Source organism: Myotis lucifugus, unplaced genomic scaffold, assembly GCF_000147115.1.
Source record: "Myotis lucifugus unplaced genomic scaffold, Myoluc2.0 scaffold_20, whole genome shotgun sequence".
Taxonomy (NCBI): domain Eukaryota; kingdom Metazoa; phylum Chordata; class Mammalia; order Chiroptera; family Vespertilionidae; genus Myotis; species Myotis lucifugus.
Genome location: NW_005871068.1, coordinates 782,267 through 799,959, shown reverse-complemented (window position 1 = coordinate 799,959; position 17,693 = coordinate 782,267). Strand labels below are relative to the sequence as shown.

Genomic DNA, 17,693 nt, shown 5'->3' with positions numbered 1-17,693 from the left:
CATATTTTTAAAAATATAATATAGTTCCTTAAACCCACTCCTACCAGAGTACAAATGGAGGTCCATCCACATAGCATTTATTTGTTTTAAATATATTGTTATTGATTTCAGAGAGGAAGGGAGAGGGAAAGAGAGATAGAAACATCAATGATAAGAGAGAGTCATTGATCACTGCCTCCTGCACACCCCACACTGGGGATCGAGCCCACAACCCAAGCATGTGCCTTAACCGGGAATCAAACTGTGATCTCTTGCTTCATAGGTCAACACTCAACCACTGAGCCACACCGGCCAGGCTCCACATAGTATTTCAAGCTGCACATCAGGCTACAAATGTTAAATAAAATACAGTCTCTCCTAACTTGGAAATATATCTCATATCCACCTGGAAGGCCAGGCTCCAATTCCAAATTCTCAGACTCTGTGAAGTTCCATGCAAAAACACGGAAGCAAAGGACTCAGCCCACTCCCCTTGCTCTGCTCACACCCCCACCCCCAGCAGCACCTTCACCATTTCCCAGCCCCTGGAGCTTGAGCAAAGTCTTCCATCAGGATGATGGGATAACTGAGAAAGATACGCCCATGGGCCCTGGAAGTGGGCTCTGAGAAATTTGGACACAAAATTTCAAGTCTTGGGAATACACAAACTATTCTAGAAGGGGAAGTAGGCACATCCCCGTGGCACTGCAGACCCGTCACCCCATGGTGAGGAGCAGAGCCAGAGGAGAGCCGGGGTGAAACCCTCTGAAACCAGGTCCCAGGGCAAGGCCCCTTTTGCCCAGGGCTACGGGCAAAACTGGAGTCCGCATCACACAGATTACAATTTAAATCCTTTTGCATCAAACCTACCCAAATAGATTTAAACTACAAGAATTTTTTTTTAAGCAGAGAAATACAGATCTCAGAGGTTGGGGATGAGCTACCTACTGCAACTTAGGACTGTGACAGCTAAAGCAAAAGGAAAAGACCTCAGTCAGGTGTTCTTAAAGCAATTTATACAAGTTCATTTGTTTAAGGAAACAATATTTTTCAACATGTCGAATTCCAGGAATATTTTATTGTGTTAGTATTACATAAAATTCATCAGGTGGTATATGAATTCCAAAAATGTAATACATTATATAAACAGAACAGTAGGTAATAAATACTACATTACACAATAGGCTGACTCACCGATATTCTACTTGGAGTTTACTGCTCCTCTCAAAGGCTAAGCATTATTTAACTGTAATAATTCCCAATCATATCCACCCAGATGATCAATTCTGTTTAATCACTGACAGTCCTGCAATGGTGGAAAAGGCTGGATTATTTTTGTTTGAAGCTAGTACACCAAGTCCCATCGTATGGTATAATTAAGAACAACTGTTTACTTTTTCTTAAATTCAACACCCCTCACCCCCACCTCAAAAGCTAGACATTAAAGTACTAAATATAATGATCCTGGTAAACCAAATTGCTATGTTCCTAGCAGCCCTTCCCTGCTGTTTCCCTTAAACATTTCTATCTGAAACGATGAATAAAAAAAGAAAAAGACGAAACCTGGAAAATATACAGCTTCACTGCATCTTCCACCTAACCATCAGAGTTTCTGTCCAAGTGCTTTAAAAACACTCCCTCCCTCCTTTTCCTGTCCTTTTTTGGCCATTTTAGATTGTTACTTGCATTGTTTTAAGTATCTATGGGGCACACCATGCAGGATCATGAGAAACCAGCCCACTATTTTATATCCATGAGTAAGTCTCCCCAAATAGATGGGGGGATCTTCTTGAGGGCCTTCAGTCATCTTGCTTCACTCGGTCCCCTTGCCAGGACCTGACACATAGGAAATATGCAAATCATATGTTTAATAAGGGGTTAATATCCAAAATATTTAAAGAACTCTTAATATTTGATTCAACAACAAAAACTTAGTTAAAAAAATGGGCAGAGGATCTGAATAAAGACTTTTCCAAGAAAGATATACAGATGGCCAACAGGCACATGAAAAGATATTGAACATCACTAATTATTAGGGAAATGCAAAACAAAACCACAGTGAGATATCACCTCACACTTGTTAGAATGGCTATTATTAAAAAGACAAGAAATAAGTATTGGAGAGAATTTGGAGAAAAGGGAACCCTTTAATACTGTTAGTAGAACTGTAAATTTGTGCAGCCACTATGGAAAACAGTGTGGAAGTTCTTTAAAAAATTAATAATAGAACTACCATATGATCCAGCAATCCCTCTTCTTAGTATTTATCCAAAGAATATGAAAACACTAATTCAAAAAGATATAGGTATCCCTGTGTTCAATGCAGCATTATTTACAATAGTCAAGACAGAGGAACAACTTAAGTGTCCCTCAACAGACGAATGGATAAGGAAGACCTGGTACATATATACAATGAAATACTACTCAGTCATAAAAAGGTGAAATATTGCCATTTGTGGCAACATGGATGGACAGAAAAGGACAAAAACTGAATAATTTCACCCATATATGGAACGAAAAACAAAAAAAGAATGAACAAACAAAAACAAGAACTCATAGATACATACAATAGCTTGGTAGTTACCAGAGGGAAAGCGGTATGGGGACAGAAGGTAAAATGGGTAAAGGATGTCAAACGAATGGAGATAGATGCAAACTAGATTTTTGGTGGTGAGCACGCTATAGTGTTTATGGATATCAAATTTCAATGTTGAATAATTGAAAATTATATAATGTTATTAACCATTGTTATCTCAATTAAAAATTTTTTAAAAGCAAGTAATGTACATGGGTCCTGGCTTAACACATTTACTAGCATTTAAAAAGTTCCCAAGAAACAGCTTTTTTTTGGGGGGGGGGGTAGACTGCACACGCTAAAGTCCACAAACTTATCATTCTTAGGTATAACTACCAAATTTGATAAAATATTTGATTCACAGCACCTTCAGCAATTTGTTATAATGCAGCTATTTAGCCTTTGATAACTGCTCCCACATAACTCAGCTGTTAATTCAACTGCTTAAATTTAATGTTTAAAAATAAATTAGATAGTGGGCCATCATAAAAAAATTTCATCTAGACTGTGATCAACATCTTCTTCCTTTTTATAATATTACAAGATACAATATAATCCATTGGCATTCTGCAGCCATTTGCATATCTCTTTTAAAGTACATTTTTGGCACAGCCCCACCAACTATCACCTTCTCCAAGTGCAAAAAAGCTGTTGGACCCAGAAACAGGCACATGAATAAATGAATAACTTAATGTAGGACAACAAATGCATTTCAAATCACTGGGGAATGAATGGACAATATAATCAAGGGTACTGGGACAAGTGCTGATCACAATGGAAAAAAATTCCCTCACAACTCATAGCATAACCAAAACAAAACAAAACAAAAACACCCTTCCCTACATCCTACCAAAAAGAGGTTGGGGCTGGGGGAGTGGGGAATGGCAGATAAATGAAAGACCTAATTATGAAAAGTTTAAAATACTGAAAAATATTAATTTAAGAGAAAATTAGGCTAAGCAAAGGTCTCTAAAATGAGACAATAAATACAAACATATAGGAAACAGACTGACAAATTTGACTATATTAAAATAAAAACCTCATGTGCATCCAAAGACACCATTAATAAATGAAAAGACAAATACAGCCAAAGCTAGTCTCCTGATGGTTATAAAATATAATTAAAACAAAATGCTTCTGAGAAAGATTTCAGAAAGGCAGACTGGGAGTAGATACTTGTAACTAATAAGCAACACAGGGTTATTATACTGGTGATCTAAACATCATAGATCAATTAGAAAATAAAAGTTCAATAGCCAATGGACAGAAGACAGGTATTTTGCAAAATAGGAACACTGGCTGGCCAAATAACTTATAATAATATGCCCAGCCTCATTAGTAATCAAGTGCATGGAAATTTAAACCACGAAAAATTACCATTTCACACCTCCAGAGAGACAAAAATTTTAAAGTCTAACAATGCCAATTTGTTATAAGAATATTGGCAATGGAGCAACCTCAGTTCTCATGCTCTGATCATAAGTGTATAAACTGGTACACCACTTTGGGAAGCAGTTTGGCAACACCTAATAAAGTTGAAGCCTAGAGAAGCAAACGTGTGGGAGGGTACTGGAAGAACTGGGGATTTTTGTTTTTAAAGAGTCTACCAGGAGGTGCCATTTATAAAGAAATTGCAAATTTAAGGCCAGGAGCAAAGCAGTGTGTGGGGGGGGGGGGGGGTGCGGTAAGCAGATAAGAAAAAGGATACAGTTCTAGGTCTCCTCTGATAAACTTTGCCAAGTACCCTTCTAACTTCTAGAAGTAGTAGGTCTAACTTCTGATAGCTTTGGTTTATTAGCCCTTCATGTGCAGTGATGTTTTAAAGGAGTGATATTTTGAAATGAGCTCTTTGATGCATAACAAAAACCCACAGTGATGTTAACATTTTCCCAACTTCTCCACTGCTTTTCTCTAGTAGCATTATTGGAGCCTTTTGAGTCTTGAAGATGTTGACATTAGTCTTCTAAATTTTGAAGGCCTGCCTAGTCAAATGCATTGATTCCATGAAAGAGAAGCTGGCCATCATTTTTTGTTCATTTCTTTCTGTGCTGAGTTAAAACATAAAGTAGTCACTATGCTTACCGTTATGCTGAATGACCCGAGTCCTTGAATAAATCTCATTTATTGCTAGCCAAAGCCTCCTGACTCTTTTGAGCTGGGTCAACACACCTTACACCACATATTAACTGTGTGTTTCAAGCCTCTGTGACACTCCTCTTATCTGTCTCTTCCTGTGTCTGCATCATACTTCCTATTGGATTACAAGAGGGCAAATCTCCCTTCACTACGGTTATTTTAAATGTTTTTCTTGGCTATTCTTAGAAATGTATTGTTACAAATGAACTTCAAAATCACTTGGTCTAATTCTAAAAACTCCCTTGGGATTCTGTTTAGAATTATTTATCATTAGGAAGAAAGACATTGTTCTGATATTTTCATCCAAGAAATGCAATGTCTCTCCACAGATTCAAACTTCAGTTGCTGTCTTTCAATAGCTCTTCCATAGCCAAACTGCCAGATGTTATCTTTTTGATGATTTATGTTACAGTATGACTTTGATCATTTCTATTTTCATTCTCTCATTATTGAGTAATAACTCTGTGCCTGGTAAGTTTCGAGGATGCAAAGCTCAATAGGGAATGGTCCCTACTCTCCAAGAGCTTATGTAACATAAACATCAAACTTGAACCAATTTTAATACACAAATGGAAGATCGCCGAATCACCCATTCAATGAGTCCTTCCAGAACACATCAAGAACATCTAACCTGGGGTTGGGGGGACGAGAAGAGATAAACCAAAGAACTTATATACTTACTAGAGGCCCAGTGCACAAAATCACACAAGATTCAGAGTCCCTCCTACTGCCGCCACGGGACCCATCAATGCACCTCCTGGTGACCGGTCGTTTGATTGTTCCAGCGTTCTGGCCACTGGCCTTTTATAATATAAACTAGAGGCCCAATGCACAAAGATTCTTGCAAGAATGGGCCTTCCTTCCCCTGGCTGCCAGCACTGCCTTCGCTCCAGCCTAGAGCTGCCTTTCCACCTTCAAAGATTTCACCCTCACCCTAGCCGATGTGGCACAGCCTGCGGACTGAAGGGTCCTGGGTTCAATTCCAAACAAGGGCACATGCCCGGGTTGTGGGCTCGATCCCCTTTTCACAGTAGGGGACGTGCAGGAGGCAGCTGATCAATGATTCTCTCTCATCATTGATGTTTCTACCTCTCTCTCCCTCTCTGAAATCAGTAAAATATATATACAAAAAAGATGTCACCTCTCTTTGCTAATAAGAGGCCATCTGTTGACCACTTTTCTTAAAGTGCGATACAGGGCTCTAAGGTTCTGTCTTCCCACATTTGTCACAGTCAAGGTAGACAATTTGTGCTGCTGTCTCTCAGAAGACAGTTTCCTCTTTCCTTAAATACCATGAATTCTGAACAGGGGGAATTAAGCACTCCTTGAATTTTACATTAAGTTCTGAAGTTAAATGTGTTAGATTGAATTACTGTTCCCAATTCTTCACTCCCCTGTCATTCATATGCTGGCTAGAGGCCTCACTGACAGAGCAGACTTCCTTGCCTCTCAGCCTTAGGCTTGGCTAAGCAATGCGCTTTGGCCAATGGGACAGTGACAGACATGGCACAGACACAGGCTGAAAATGTGGATGCATCATTGTGCTTGCCCTCCTGCACTCTCATCTGTCACCCTAACATGTCTCAGGCAGCCACTGGTCCAAGGAGGTTGAAAGGCATGTGAAGCAGACTTAGACTCAACACACAGCTTGGACAAAGCCCAGCAGAGCCTAGCCTGGATCTGCTGAACCCCAACCAACTCATAGATGGGTGAGAGAGAAATTAACACGTACCGATCTAAGCTGTTGAAATTTCAGTCTTGCTCATGTTATATAATATTATGGCGGTAATAGTTAATAGATAAACCCTCCTCTATCTGCCATCTATTTGGAAGATGGTGTGTATTAGTTTCCTGGGGCTGCTGTAACAAAGTACCACAAACTGGGTCGCTTTACACAGAAATGTATTGTCTCCCAGTTCTGGGGGCCAGGGGTCTGAAATCAAGGTGTCAGCAGGGCTGGTTCCTTCTGAGGGCTGTGAGGGAGAATCTGTTCCAGGCCCTTCTTCTCAGGCATTCCTTGGCTTGTAGGACGGCGTTCCCCCTGTGTATTCACATTATATTGGTCCAAATTTCTCCTTTTTATAAGGATACCAGTCATACTGGATAACAGCCCACCCTAATGGTCTCTCTTTAACTTGATCATCTGCAAAGACGCTATTTCCAAATAAGGTCACATTCACAGGTACTGGGGTGGTGGTGGTTAGGACTTCAACATTCTGGGGTAGAGGACACACACAATTCAACCATAACACTATCCCAGATGTCTTTCTGGCAAGGGAGAGATAAGACTGGAAGGACCTGATGGCCTTTTGGTTAATGGAAAATCTAAGAGTTTATCTTTCCACATAGCTGTAGCAGGAATAAATATTAGGTCTTTCTGTCTTCCAAATGTTTGCTGTTTTACAAAGCACTTGTAGTAAATCACCTCTAGCCCTACTCTCTTGTGCTTACTTTATAGCCTTTGCCTTAGTAAATCTACATTTACTCCTTCATGCTTCTATTTCCAGCAGCCCTGATAGTACCCTGTTGCTTTGAGCTGGTATTTCATGCTGCTTTTTTTTTTCTGCTGAAGAGGCTGCCCACATGTTCTTTCCCTCATACACTGCCCTTAATGTATCTCATTGTCTTTGCTGACCCTCTACAGAGGCTGTGGCCAAAGTGGCCGAGAAGTGCTACAAAAAGCTGTTCTAGCACAATGTCAAAACTGAATCACATAACCTCTAATCTTTCCCCTTATTATTCTCTGTATTTTCAATAAATCCGAAAAAGACCCAAGCACAAATTGAAAATTTGTTCCGGTTTTACTCTCCACGGAAATAAACAAACTTACCTAAACCCGTGAAATCAAAGCACAATCCCAGCTTCAGTGAGTTGCATGTTTAGTTGAATAAAAAGCATAATCCCTTATCCTGGTGTTGAGAACCTTCTAACTGTCAAGGCCACGGGGTCTCCACAGCCTTTCAAAATTGCAGGGAGGACTCGAACATTTCTGCACTGCTCATTACTTCAAAGTCTCCACTAATTGGTTCCATCCACCACCAGTTTTGTCATTTTTCAAATGCTGGGGGGATAAAAGCCTTTGGGGGAGTATTGGGAGGTTAAAAATTGAGCCACAGATTAATGGTTTATCCAATTGCTTTTTAAACAAAAATCTATGAGGACATGTCAAAGCCTTGGACATCAAACACAAACTCATTTTAGCATTACTAGGCCAGTATCTATTGCTTTGGAGGTCGCTGGTAACAATAAGTTGATATTTCAAACATTTCATGTCAGCAGTGGTTCATGCAACAGCTTTCTCCATTTTTCTCCAATACAATCCATATGATTTCCCAGGTCACTCTAACTCGGTACTATTCAAGGCATGGTCTACAGACTGGCAGCATCAATGCCAGCTGATTAGACTGTCAGAAATGCAGACTCCTGGGCCCTGCCTTAGACCTACTGAATCAGACTATTTTAACCGTTTGAGTCCCAAGCAGCGCGATCGCACTGCTGAGATTTTATGTCGAGAAAACATACGATTCGTTTGAGTCCCGGGGGGTATTGAAAAAACACTGTCGAAGAATCCCAAACAGCGCAACCGCGCTTTCTCTAAATGAGTACGAAAAGACCCAAACAGCGTGATAGCGCTTGTTTTATTTTATGTCGAGAAATACCAAGCAGCGCAATGGCGCTGCTTGGGACTCAAACGGTTAAGAAGGTCCCCAGGTAATCAATTCCTATGCACATTCAAGTTTCAGAAGCACTGTCCTCGTTTTTTTTTACTCCTATTTCTAAATAGCAGGACAACTACTGTTCCAGCTGAACCTTTTAAAGTCCTCAGCCAGTTTTCTCATAAAACTAATTGAACAGCTTTTTAATGTGATTCTATGTTCAAATTTAAACTATCACAATTCATCCCTGGCTGGTGGTGCTCAGTGGTTAGAGTGTTGGCACAAGCACCGAAGGGTCGCAGGTTTGATTCCCAGTCAAGGGCACGTACCTGGATTGCAGGTACCTGCAGGAGGCAACCAATCAATGTGCCTCTCACATAAATGTCTGTCTGTCTGTCTGTCTCTCCCTCCCTCCACCCCTTCCACTCTCTCTAAAATATAATCAATGGAGCCCAGCTGATGTGGCTCAGTGGTTGAGTGTCAACCTATGAACCAGGAAGTCACAGTTCAACTCCAGGTCAGGGCACATGCCCAGGTTGCGGGCTCCATCCCAAGTGTGGGGCGTTCAGGAGGCAGTTGATTGATGTTTCTTTCATGGAAGTTTCTCTCTCTCCCTCTCCCTTCCTCTCTCTCTAAAAAAAAAAAAAAAAATAAAAACATTAAAAAGAGATTTATATAAAAAAGAAAAAAACTACCATTCCTGTTCCAATTTGTCAATTTATACAATAATACCCTTTAACAGCATTTTTCCTCCAATACAGGGTCCAATGTAGGGTCAGGTACTGCATTTAGTTGCCATGACTCTTCAGCATCCTTTAATCTGGAAACCTGTTCACAGCCTTTTATCTTTTTAACATTAATACATTTAAAGAATTCAGGCCTCTTGCCCTAGCTGGTTTGGTTCAGTGGATAGAGCATCGGACTGTGGACTAAAGGGTCCCGGGTTCAATTCTGGTCCAGGGCACATGCCTGGGTTGCAGGCTCAATCCCCAGTGGAGGGTATGTAGGAGACAGCCAGTCAATGATTCTCTCTCATCACTGATGTTTCTATCTCTCTCTCCCTCTCCTCCCTTCCTCTCAAAAATCAATAAAAAATATAAAGAATGCAGGCCTCTTTTTAATAGAACATTTTTCATTTGGGGCCTAATGTTTCCTCAAGATTACATTCGAGCAATGCAGTCTTACCCAGTATTGCATAGCTGCTGATGGACCCTCCTGAGTACTGGAGGTGCGATGTCCATCTGCTCTTTTCTGATCACCTGGTCAAAGTGTTGCACAATTCCTCCACTGTAAGTCGATTTTTCCTCTTGCAATGGGTCCTAGGATGAATAATGCCCCCCTAAGGATGTCCACACCATACTGTAATTCCAGAACCTTGTTACCTTATATCGCAAAAGGGACGTTGCAGCTGTGGTTGAATTGGGGAGATTATCATGGATCATCCAGGTGGACCCAACACAATCCCCAGAGGGCCTTACAAGGGGGATGCTCAGGGGTCAGAAAGAGAAGGCAACGTGACTGCGGAGGGAGAGAGATTTGAAGATGCCATGTTGCTGGCTTTGAGATGGAAGAAAGAGGGCAAGAGCCAGAAAAAGGCAGACAGCCTCTAGAAGCTAGAAAAGGCAGGAAATGGATTCTCCCCTGGAGCCTCCAGAAGAAACCAGCCCGGAGACACCTTGATGTGAGCCCTGCAAGACTTATTTCAGACTCCTGACCTCCTGAAATGTCAGAGAATAAATTTGTGTTATTTTAAGGAACTGTTTGCGGTAAATTTGTCTGAGCAGCAATAAGAAACTGATACGCAGCTCATAAGTAATCTGTGGGAAACAAAGCCACATAAATATGCTCCTTGTCAACATCTCCAAGATTTTTTCACCAGTGGATGATTTTTGCCTGATTCAGTCTTCACTGTGCCAACAAAATGCTAATTTTTCAACTGCAGCACTCCCTCCCCTTTAGCTAGTTGGTAATCAGCATTCTACAGTAAGCATCTTATCCGTTATATTTGTCCCCCATTTTTTTGTATATTTGTTTTCCATGCACCCTCATGACTTCCAATTTTCTTGCAGTCATTTACTAGTAAAATTCATTACTATGGTTAAATATTTTAGTGCATAAATCTATCCTGGATTTACCCAGTTGGAGCCTAGGGCAAGGCTCAAACTAATCACAAGCATCCAGGATCAATCAGAGTTCCTTGCTATCACATCCCCTGAGCAGACAGGACCAGTGGCCTTGCTGCCTGACCTGCAGGGACTGATGGGAACCCCAGCCACAGTCCACTGTAGGCCGGTGAGGACCAAATTGGAGCCCATGTGCAAGCATTCTGTCCAATGGGTGGGCCATCACCAAGGGTGGAGATGTTCAAGAATGGTTGGCGGGTGCCATTCTGGTCTGAATGTTGTACACAGGAGTTTCTGCTCCTCTTCAGCCCTTGGGCGCAGCAAGAAGGAAACCCAAAGACTCGAACCCTGATGAAGAAACCTTCACCTACACAGTGCTGTCACTCATACTGGGACCGTAGTCTTGCTAGGTCAGGGGGGACATTCTTGCTCCTTGATGCATGAAGATGCAGGCACGTCTCCCTTTATCATCATAGGCTATTTCTCTTCTTTTTAAAAAAAATATATTTTATCCTTGATGCATGAAGATGCAGGCACGTCTCCCTTTATCATCATAGGCTATTTCTCTTCTTTTTAAAAAAAATATATTTTATTGACTTTTTTACAGAGAGGAAGGGAGAGGGATAGAGAGTCAGAAACATGGATGAGAGAGAAACATCGATCAGCTGCCTCCTGCACACCCCCACTGGGGATGTGCCCGCAAGCAAGGTACATGCCCTTTACCGGAATCGAACCTGGGACCTTTCAGTCTGCAGGCCGACGCTCTATCCACTGAGCCAAACCGGGTAGGGCAGCTATTTCTCTTCTTGAACATGCCTAACTCCGTGTAATTTTTTCACACCAGCCTGTTTCCCCCATGTCCCACTTGGAAAACAGAATTCTAAGAATTGGCCTTTACAGTGCACTTTAACTCCTAAGTGCCTACAACACACATAAAACATTAGACAAACAATCCTGGGCTTCCGTCTCTAGGATACACCTCTCTGGATATTGGAGGGCTTCTGTCAATATGGACTGGACTGGTTCCGCTTGCTTTACCTGGGAGAGCCCCCGACTCACTGATTCTGTTCTGTTCCTGTGTAAAGTTGCAGAGGGGCTGAACTGTTCCCTAATGCTTCATCATAAAGGGATCCCGCACAGAAATGACCACCACATCATTGGATGCTGCCAGGGGACACCATCTGCATTAATGAGCTGGCCAGCGGATCTCCGGGACCCCAGTACAGGAGATGAGCCTACTTGTCCAGTCACATTTATCATCTGATTTCCCAGGGAAATCACATCCAAAGAGTACTCAAATAGCTTTCCAAAAGCACGGGACTATTTTTTGCCCATGATCTATTTCTCATTTTTGAAATAATGAATAAAGCAGAAATCGGTGGAATGACTACACCAGGTAATTGAGATTTTAAATGATCCTGGCCGAGGAGAACGGATCTGCCAGTACTGATTTGAGGTTCTGACATCAAGGTGAAAAGTACCCAGCTACCCTGGCCCACCACCTAAATACTATGAAAGCAAAAACTATAGGTCAGGGGTTCTTAACCTGGGAACTATGGACAGAATTCTGAACATCCCTAAACTTGGATGGGGAAACATTTTTATCCTCATTTTCACTAACCACTCACTGAAATTTTGCATTTACTTTAAACATGAACGTAGGTGGCAAACCATGTCAGTCTTGGCAGTACCTATGACTTTGTGTCATCATTTTTCAGTTGCTACAGATCTTATAAATATTTGTGCTCACTACTACCTCAAAAATATGGTAGTCAGCCCGGCCGGTGTAGCTCAGCTGTTGAGCATGTGCCCAGGAGGTCACAGTTGGATTCCCGGTCAGGGCACCATGCCCGGGTTGCAGGCTCCATCCCCACTGTGGGATGTGCAGGAGGCAGCAGATCAATGATTCTCTCTCATCATTGATGTTTCTCTCTCTTTCTCCCTCTCCCTTCCTCTCTGAAATCAATAAAAAAATATATTTTTAATATGGCATTCAACCCACCACTAGATAGATCCAGCTGTGTAAAAAGTTATTAAGGCACAAATATTAAATCATAAATTTTTGAAAAAAAGTAACTTGTTTCCTTCTAATTATTTCTTCTTTATGTATTAAAAAACATGTTTCTGAGGAGAAGCTCACTAGTTTCACCAGGTTGCCAGAGTCCGAGGAGCAAAATAGGATAAGAAACCCTGATGTCAGCTTTCAGAGGGCAAATTCTGAATGCTGGAACCTAGACTCAAAATGGTTACTAGCCATGGGACCCCAAGCATATTTTACATTTTGACTGCTGGCCTACTCTGTGACATTAACACCGAATTCACAAAGCTAGTTTTAGGCTGAGCAAGCTAATGTAAAGGAAAGTGGTTTATTAACCCAAAGCACAGGAAGGTAAAGATTATCTGATACAAAAAGACACTCAGCGACAGAATAATAGGAGATTATTTTCTCAAGGCCACACAGCAGCTCCTATCAAATAATGCGGCTGTGCACCAGCCAGTGTGGTTCAGTAGTTGAGCACGTCAACCCAGGAACCAAGGGGTCCCAGGTTCCATTCCAGGTCAGGGCACGTGCCCAGCTTGCAGGCTTGATCCCCAGTAGGGGGCATGCAGGAGATGGCCAATCCATGTTTCTCTCTCATTGATGTTTCTCTATCCCTCTCCCTTTAAAAAAAACACACAAAAAATAGTTAAATATTTTTTAAAAATAAATGGTAACATTTTTTTTAAAAATGATGCAACTCAACGGCAAAGTGCTATTCTAAGAATGGGTAACGCACTTGAACCACAATCAATCAATGAACTGCTTCCTTCACAGAGAAAGCCTTGTCATGAACAAAAAAGTTCAGCAGAAGTAAAAAAACAAGTGCTTAGAAAACAACTGAAGGACTTCACTTTTAGCAGAACTGCTCTAGAACCTCAAATACAGGCCAATCCTATATAATAAATGGCTAATATGCAGACTGGGAGTTCGACCAGAGGGTGGGGCCAGCCGGCCAACCACCCACAGCCCCTCCCCAATCGGTCCTGATCAGGGTGGGCCTGCTGGACCCCACCCATGCACAAATTCGTGCACCCGGCCTCTAGTGGTATATAACATCACTTACACACTTCCTTCACCCTGTCCCACAACTCATGGGAACAGAATGAAACGTATCAATTTATTGAGAGCAATGCAAATTCTATGGTAGCAATAGCTAATGCAAGCAAGGAGGGGACTATTCGACTGCACGGGAAACAGTAGCACATTTTCACTATGACATCAGCGCTGCTCCAGCCCAGTAAAAAAAGCACCATCAACCAGCCTTCCTCCAGCCCAGTCACTGACCAATCACGTTTTTAAAATATTCGATCACACTTTCAAGAGAAAATAGCATTTTCTTTTTTTCTTTATATCTGCTGAGTTGGAGAGAATTTAAACTACAGCCATATTTCTTGTCTTTAAAAAAACTGAATATGCTGTGGTATCTTCATACTACAGCATATCCAATTTTATTTTAATATATTTTTATTGATTTCAGAGAGAAGGGAGAGGGAGAGAGAGAAACATCAATGATGAGAATCATTCAACAGCTGCCTCCTGCATGCCCTACACTGGGGATCGAGCCTGCAACCTCAGCATGTGCCCTGACCAGAAATCGAACCTATGACCTCCTGGTTCACAGGTCGAAGCTCAACCACTGAGCTACTCTGGCTGGGCCAATTTTAGATTATAAAGGAGACTACAACACTATAGCCATTAAAGTGAAATAACAGTGCTTAGATCTTATCACATTTCCTTAAAAAATACAGCAAAAGTGGACGTTGTTTTTAATTATCAGAATTCAGAATGTGCATGCTTTTAAAACAATCAGGCTAAATTGTCCTTTCTTCAATACGGAGAAATGGGTAGGGTCAGAATTTACCATTCTCACCCAAAGTAAAAAATATGTATTTCCATTCCTTTCTTCTTGCCCTACTACATTCCTTACTCTGCCCTGAATGCATCTTCCATGGCCTGGCACAACCTGATCCACCTCATTTCTAACTCTAAGCTCTTGGCAGGACCTGTATGTCACCAGATTTATCAGTGGATTGAGCCCTGGCCTCAAGCATAAAGCCATGCCCACGTATCAGTAAACACTATTTTCAGACACCAGATATACTTGGATTCTTTTTTAAAGTGGGAATCATCCCATTCTATTAACCCAAAACAGAATCTGAACAGTAATAGCAGCATTATTTTTTAATTTTACAGTTTACAGAGCCTTTGTAAAGCATTATAGAAGCATTTGAGGGGTGGGTAGGATTCTTAATTTCTATCAATGCCATTTTTAACTTCTAGGCACAAGAAAAATACTTGCTGAGAGCCAATCTAGTTCCAACATGATTTTAACTCCTCTTATTCTATTACTGTGTCTTCTTCCATGACAATCTAATAGAAAGAAAAAAAGTAGGCACACACTCATTTTAAAGACTATCTGCCAGATACCATAAACCTATCTTGGGAGGAAGAATGCTCTGATTTGTCACTAATTCTATCTCAAAAGGAACATTGAATATTTCATTTTTAATGTTTTGCTTACTGTAAATTCACCATAAATGAACTCTATTGATAAAGCATAAACCTTTTGTTTTAAAACAACATAACTCAGTTGTAGAGGGCCCCCCAGGGAAGACACATGGGCATGCTTCCTAAAATATTGTCAGCTGAACCCAAGGTGACTGGCAGAGCCGAGCCTTGGATACACATCTAACCAAGATGGCGATGTGTTCTCAGCATTGACTCTTATCTTTGCTGCCCAGGTGTCTGGGAGTGGGTTTTATTTATTCTAAGTCCCCCCAAGCACCAGGAATGAATAGGACTCTCCTCCCTCTAACCGGCCCCGCCCTGTGGGAGGGGGCCCTGAGGTGGAGCGACGCCCTCAGGTTCCTGACTGCTCGTCATGCCCACTGGCCTGCCCAGAACTGATGTAACTTCCTGCTATTTGGGAGTATAAATTAAACACCTGGTTCCGGTGCTGGCGCTCAGTTCATCTATCAGAGTGCAGACGCCACACCCAGGCCCAGCTTTCCCCTCTATTTCTTTCTCAGTCTCGTTTTTCATTCTTCCTTAGCCCTCGTCGCGTTCTACTCAAGATTCTTGAACACCCCCCCGCCCCCAAGTTCTCTCTTTCGGTGCTGGTCACGGGAAGAGAGAACGTACCCCCATACTCAGTGATATCTAATCCGCCAAGTCAACATACCCTCACCTCTGATGTGGGTTGTTTCCCACAAACACACCAAGCTAGTAGTTACAAGCACTTCCTTAGGCGAGTTCAAGTTGTTCTGGTTGCAGGCCTCTCTACAAACTATCATCTATTTGTGCATCCAAAAATCTTCCCCAAGCTTCACAGCAGCCATCCAAACTGATCTTTGTTTCCACATCTAACACACAAGTAAGATGGGGGACAGAAAAAAGCTTCTGACTTTCAACTTCACAGGAAGGCCAAATCTTTTCCTACCCTCAGGTCAATTTTATAATGAAGAACTGGTGAACGTAATAGGCTGTGTGTATCATTTACCACAATGGTAAATGGAAGTCATTACTACTGTTCAAAAAAGGCCCTAAGGCCATCCTATTGTAAAGAGATAAATGACACCGGGAGTGATAAAAGAGAACTAAAAAAAGACCAGGAGACACCTTTGTTCTGTGCAGTAGGAAGAAAGAGGAGACCTAACTGAAATAAAAGAACAGACACATGAAATTTCTCATTTGTAATTTTAATCAAAGCATTGCTGATTAATTTTTTTTAACTTTCATAAAAGCACCAAATTTTAACCACATAAGTCAATTCCTTTTTTGGGAAAGAAACACCATCAAGAACTCCCCTCCAGAATAAAACAGTGATATTCATTCCTCCAAACAACCAAATTCAAAGTCTACCAAAACCAAAACGAAAACAGCCCACACAGAAAAAAAAAAAGTAAAAAAAAAAATCACATTCTAGGGTTCAGTGCATTTAGCAGCCTTTGCTATGCTAGCTAATCATCCTTCAGCTGACTTTCAAAAAATAACACCCTAGGTCATCAAAATATACATTTTCCATTTGCCTTTTTTTAAATTAAAAAATAATTAAAAAAAGAAAACTTGAAGGAATTCACAATCAATTGCCTGACTCGCTTTGATGGCATGTACAGCATGTCCAGGTCAGGAAGGCTATTTGTAGCACACGTGATGAGGGGCTATTGATCTTCAAGGTTTAGCTTTCTTCCAAACAGTGTAAAATACCCACCTGGACAAGGAGTCAAGGAATGAGAACAGGTAATTCAAAGAAGAACAGGTATCACTTAAAATGTTGTGGACGAAAAGGGGCCACATGCTAACCTGCCTAACTCAGGAAAGGCCTGCGTGGCGGCCTTGCAAACTCAAGAGACCTAAAGTAACCACAAAGGATGGTCTGAAATGAAAACCTTTCATTAAAAAGCAGCTTATAGTGGGTAGTCATGTCCTAGGCCAGTATCTTCCCCGACAAAGATCAACTATGATCTTTACTGAGCCTATTGTCTTTTTGAATCCAAGATAACTTACCTGTGAAATGTCAGGGCCACTCGTTAACTTCCCTTTTTCCAGAGCCCTCAGGACACACTTATGGTTTTTATCTTGCTATTTGTTGACTGCTAACTATCCTTAATCCACCTGTGTATCATTTTACTTTCTATCCAATCCCAGAGGTCTGGCGCTTTGCTTTATCCCGCCTCCCTACTCTATCACCAATGAATTTCACTTAACCCCACTTATGTCTCCTCCTTTGATTGTAATGCATAAAACAAGGTAAAAAAAAAACTGCCATTATAAGAGGCACTATCTCAATAGGTTGAATTCTGCTTCCCTGCAACTGTCGACAGAAGGGCTCAAATCAACTCACAAAATTCTTTACAGGTTTAAATGTTTTTTACGTTAACAATTTGCTGGCCTGCAAAAATCGCCTAGAGCAGCAATTTTCAATCCTTTTCATCTCATGGCACATTTTACTAATTATTAAAATTCTGCGGCACACCAAAAACTATGTTATACTTTTTGCCGATCTGACAGAAGAAGTATCATTTTGATTCATTCATACCAGATGGCTACTGTTGTGTTGGCTGTTGTCATTTTTTTACTTGACAATCTAAGGGAAAAGAGGTCAGTGGCCCTGACTAGCCAGGACTGCAGGTTTTAAAAGTTCTTGCGGCACCCTGGTTGAAAACCGCTGGCTTAGCGCACTG

General features: G+C 41.4%; 1 protein-coding gene and 1 long non-coding RNA gene across 2 annotated transcripts in view; both read right to left on the bottom strand.

Annotated features, from left to right (window-relative positions):
• Nucleotides 1–1,037: 1,037 nt before the first annotated feature.
• On the bottom strand, nucleotides 1,038–9,742 carry LOC111825284. Its single transcript, XR_002828456.1, has 2 exons — nucleotides 9,532–9,742; nucleotides 1,038–1,815 (listed from the first exon to the last, which is right to left on the bottom strand). It is a non-coding gene; the product is annotated as an uncharacterized LOC111825284 (long non-coding RNA).
• A 6,450-nt stretch (nucleotides 9,743–16,192) lies between these two features.
• The window catches only part of SMS (spermine synthase), a 31,953-nt gene continuing 30,452 nt past the window's right edge, over nucleotides 16,193–17,693 (bottom strand). Inside the window, exon 10 of the mRNA XM_023751352.1 lies at nucleotides 16,193–16,720. Within this exon, the coding sequence (XP_023607120.1) occupies nucleotides 16,681–16,720 (40 nt within the window). The 3' untranslated portion in view covers nucleotides 16,193–16,680. The remainder of the gene's footprint in view (nucleotides 16,721–17,693) is intronic.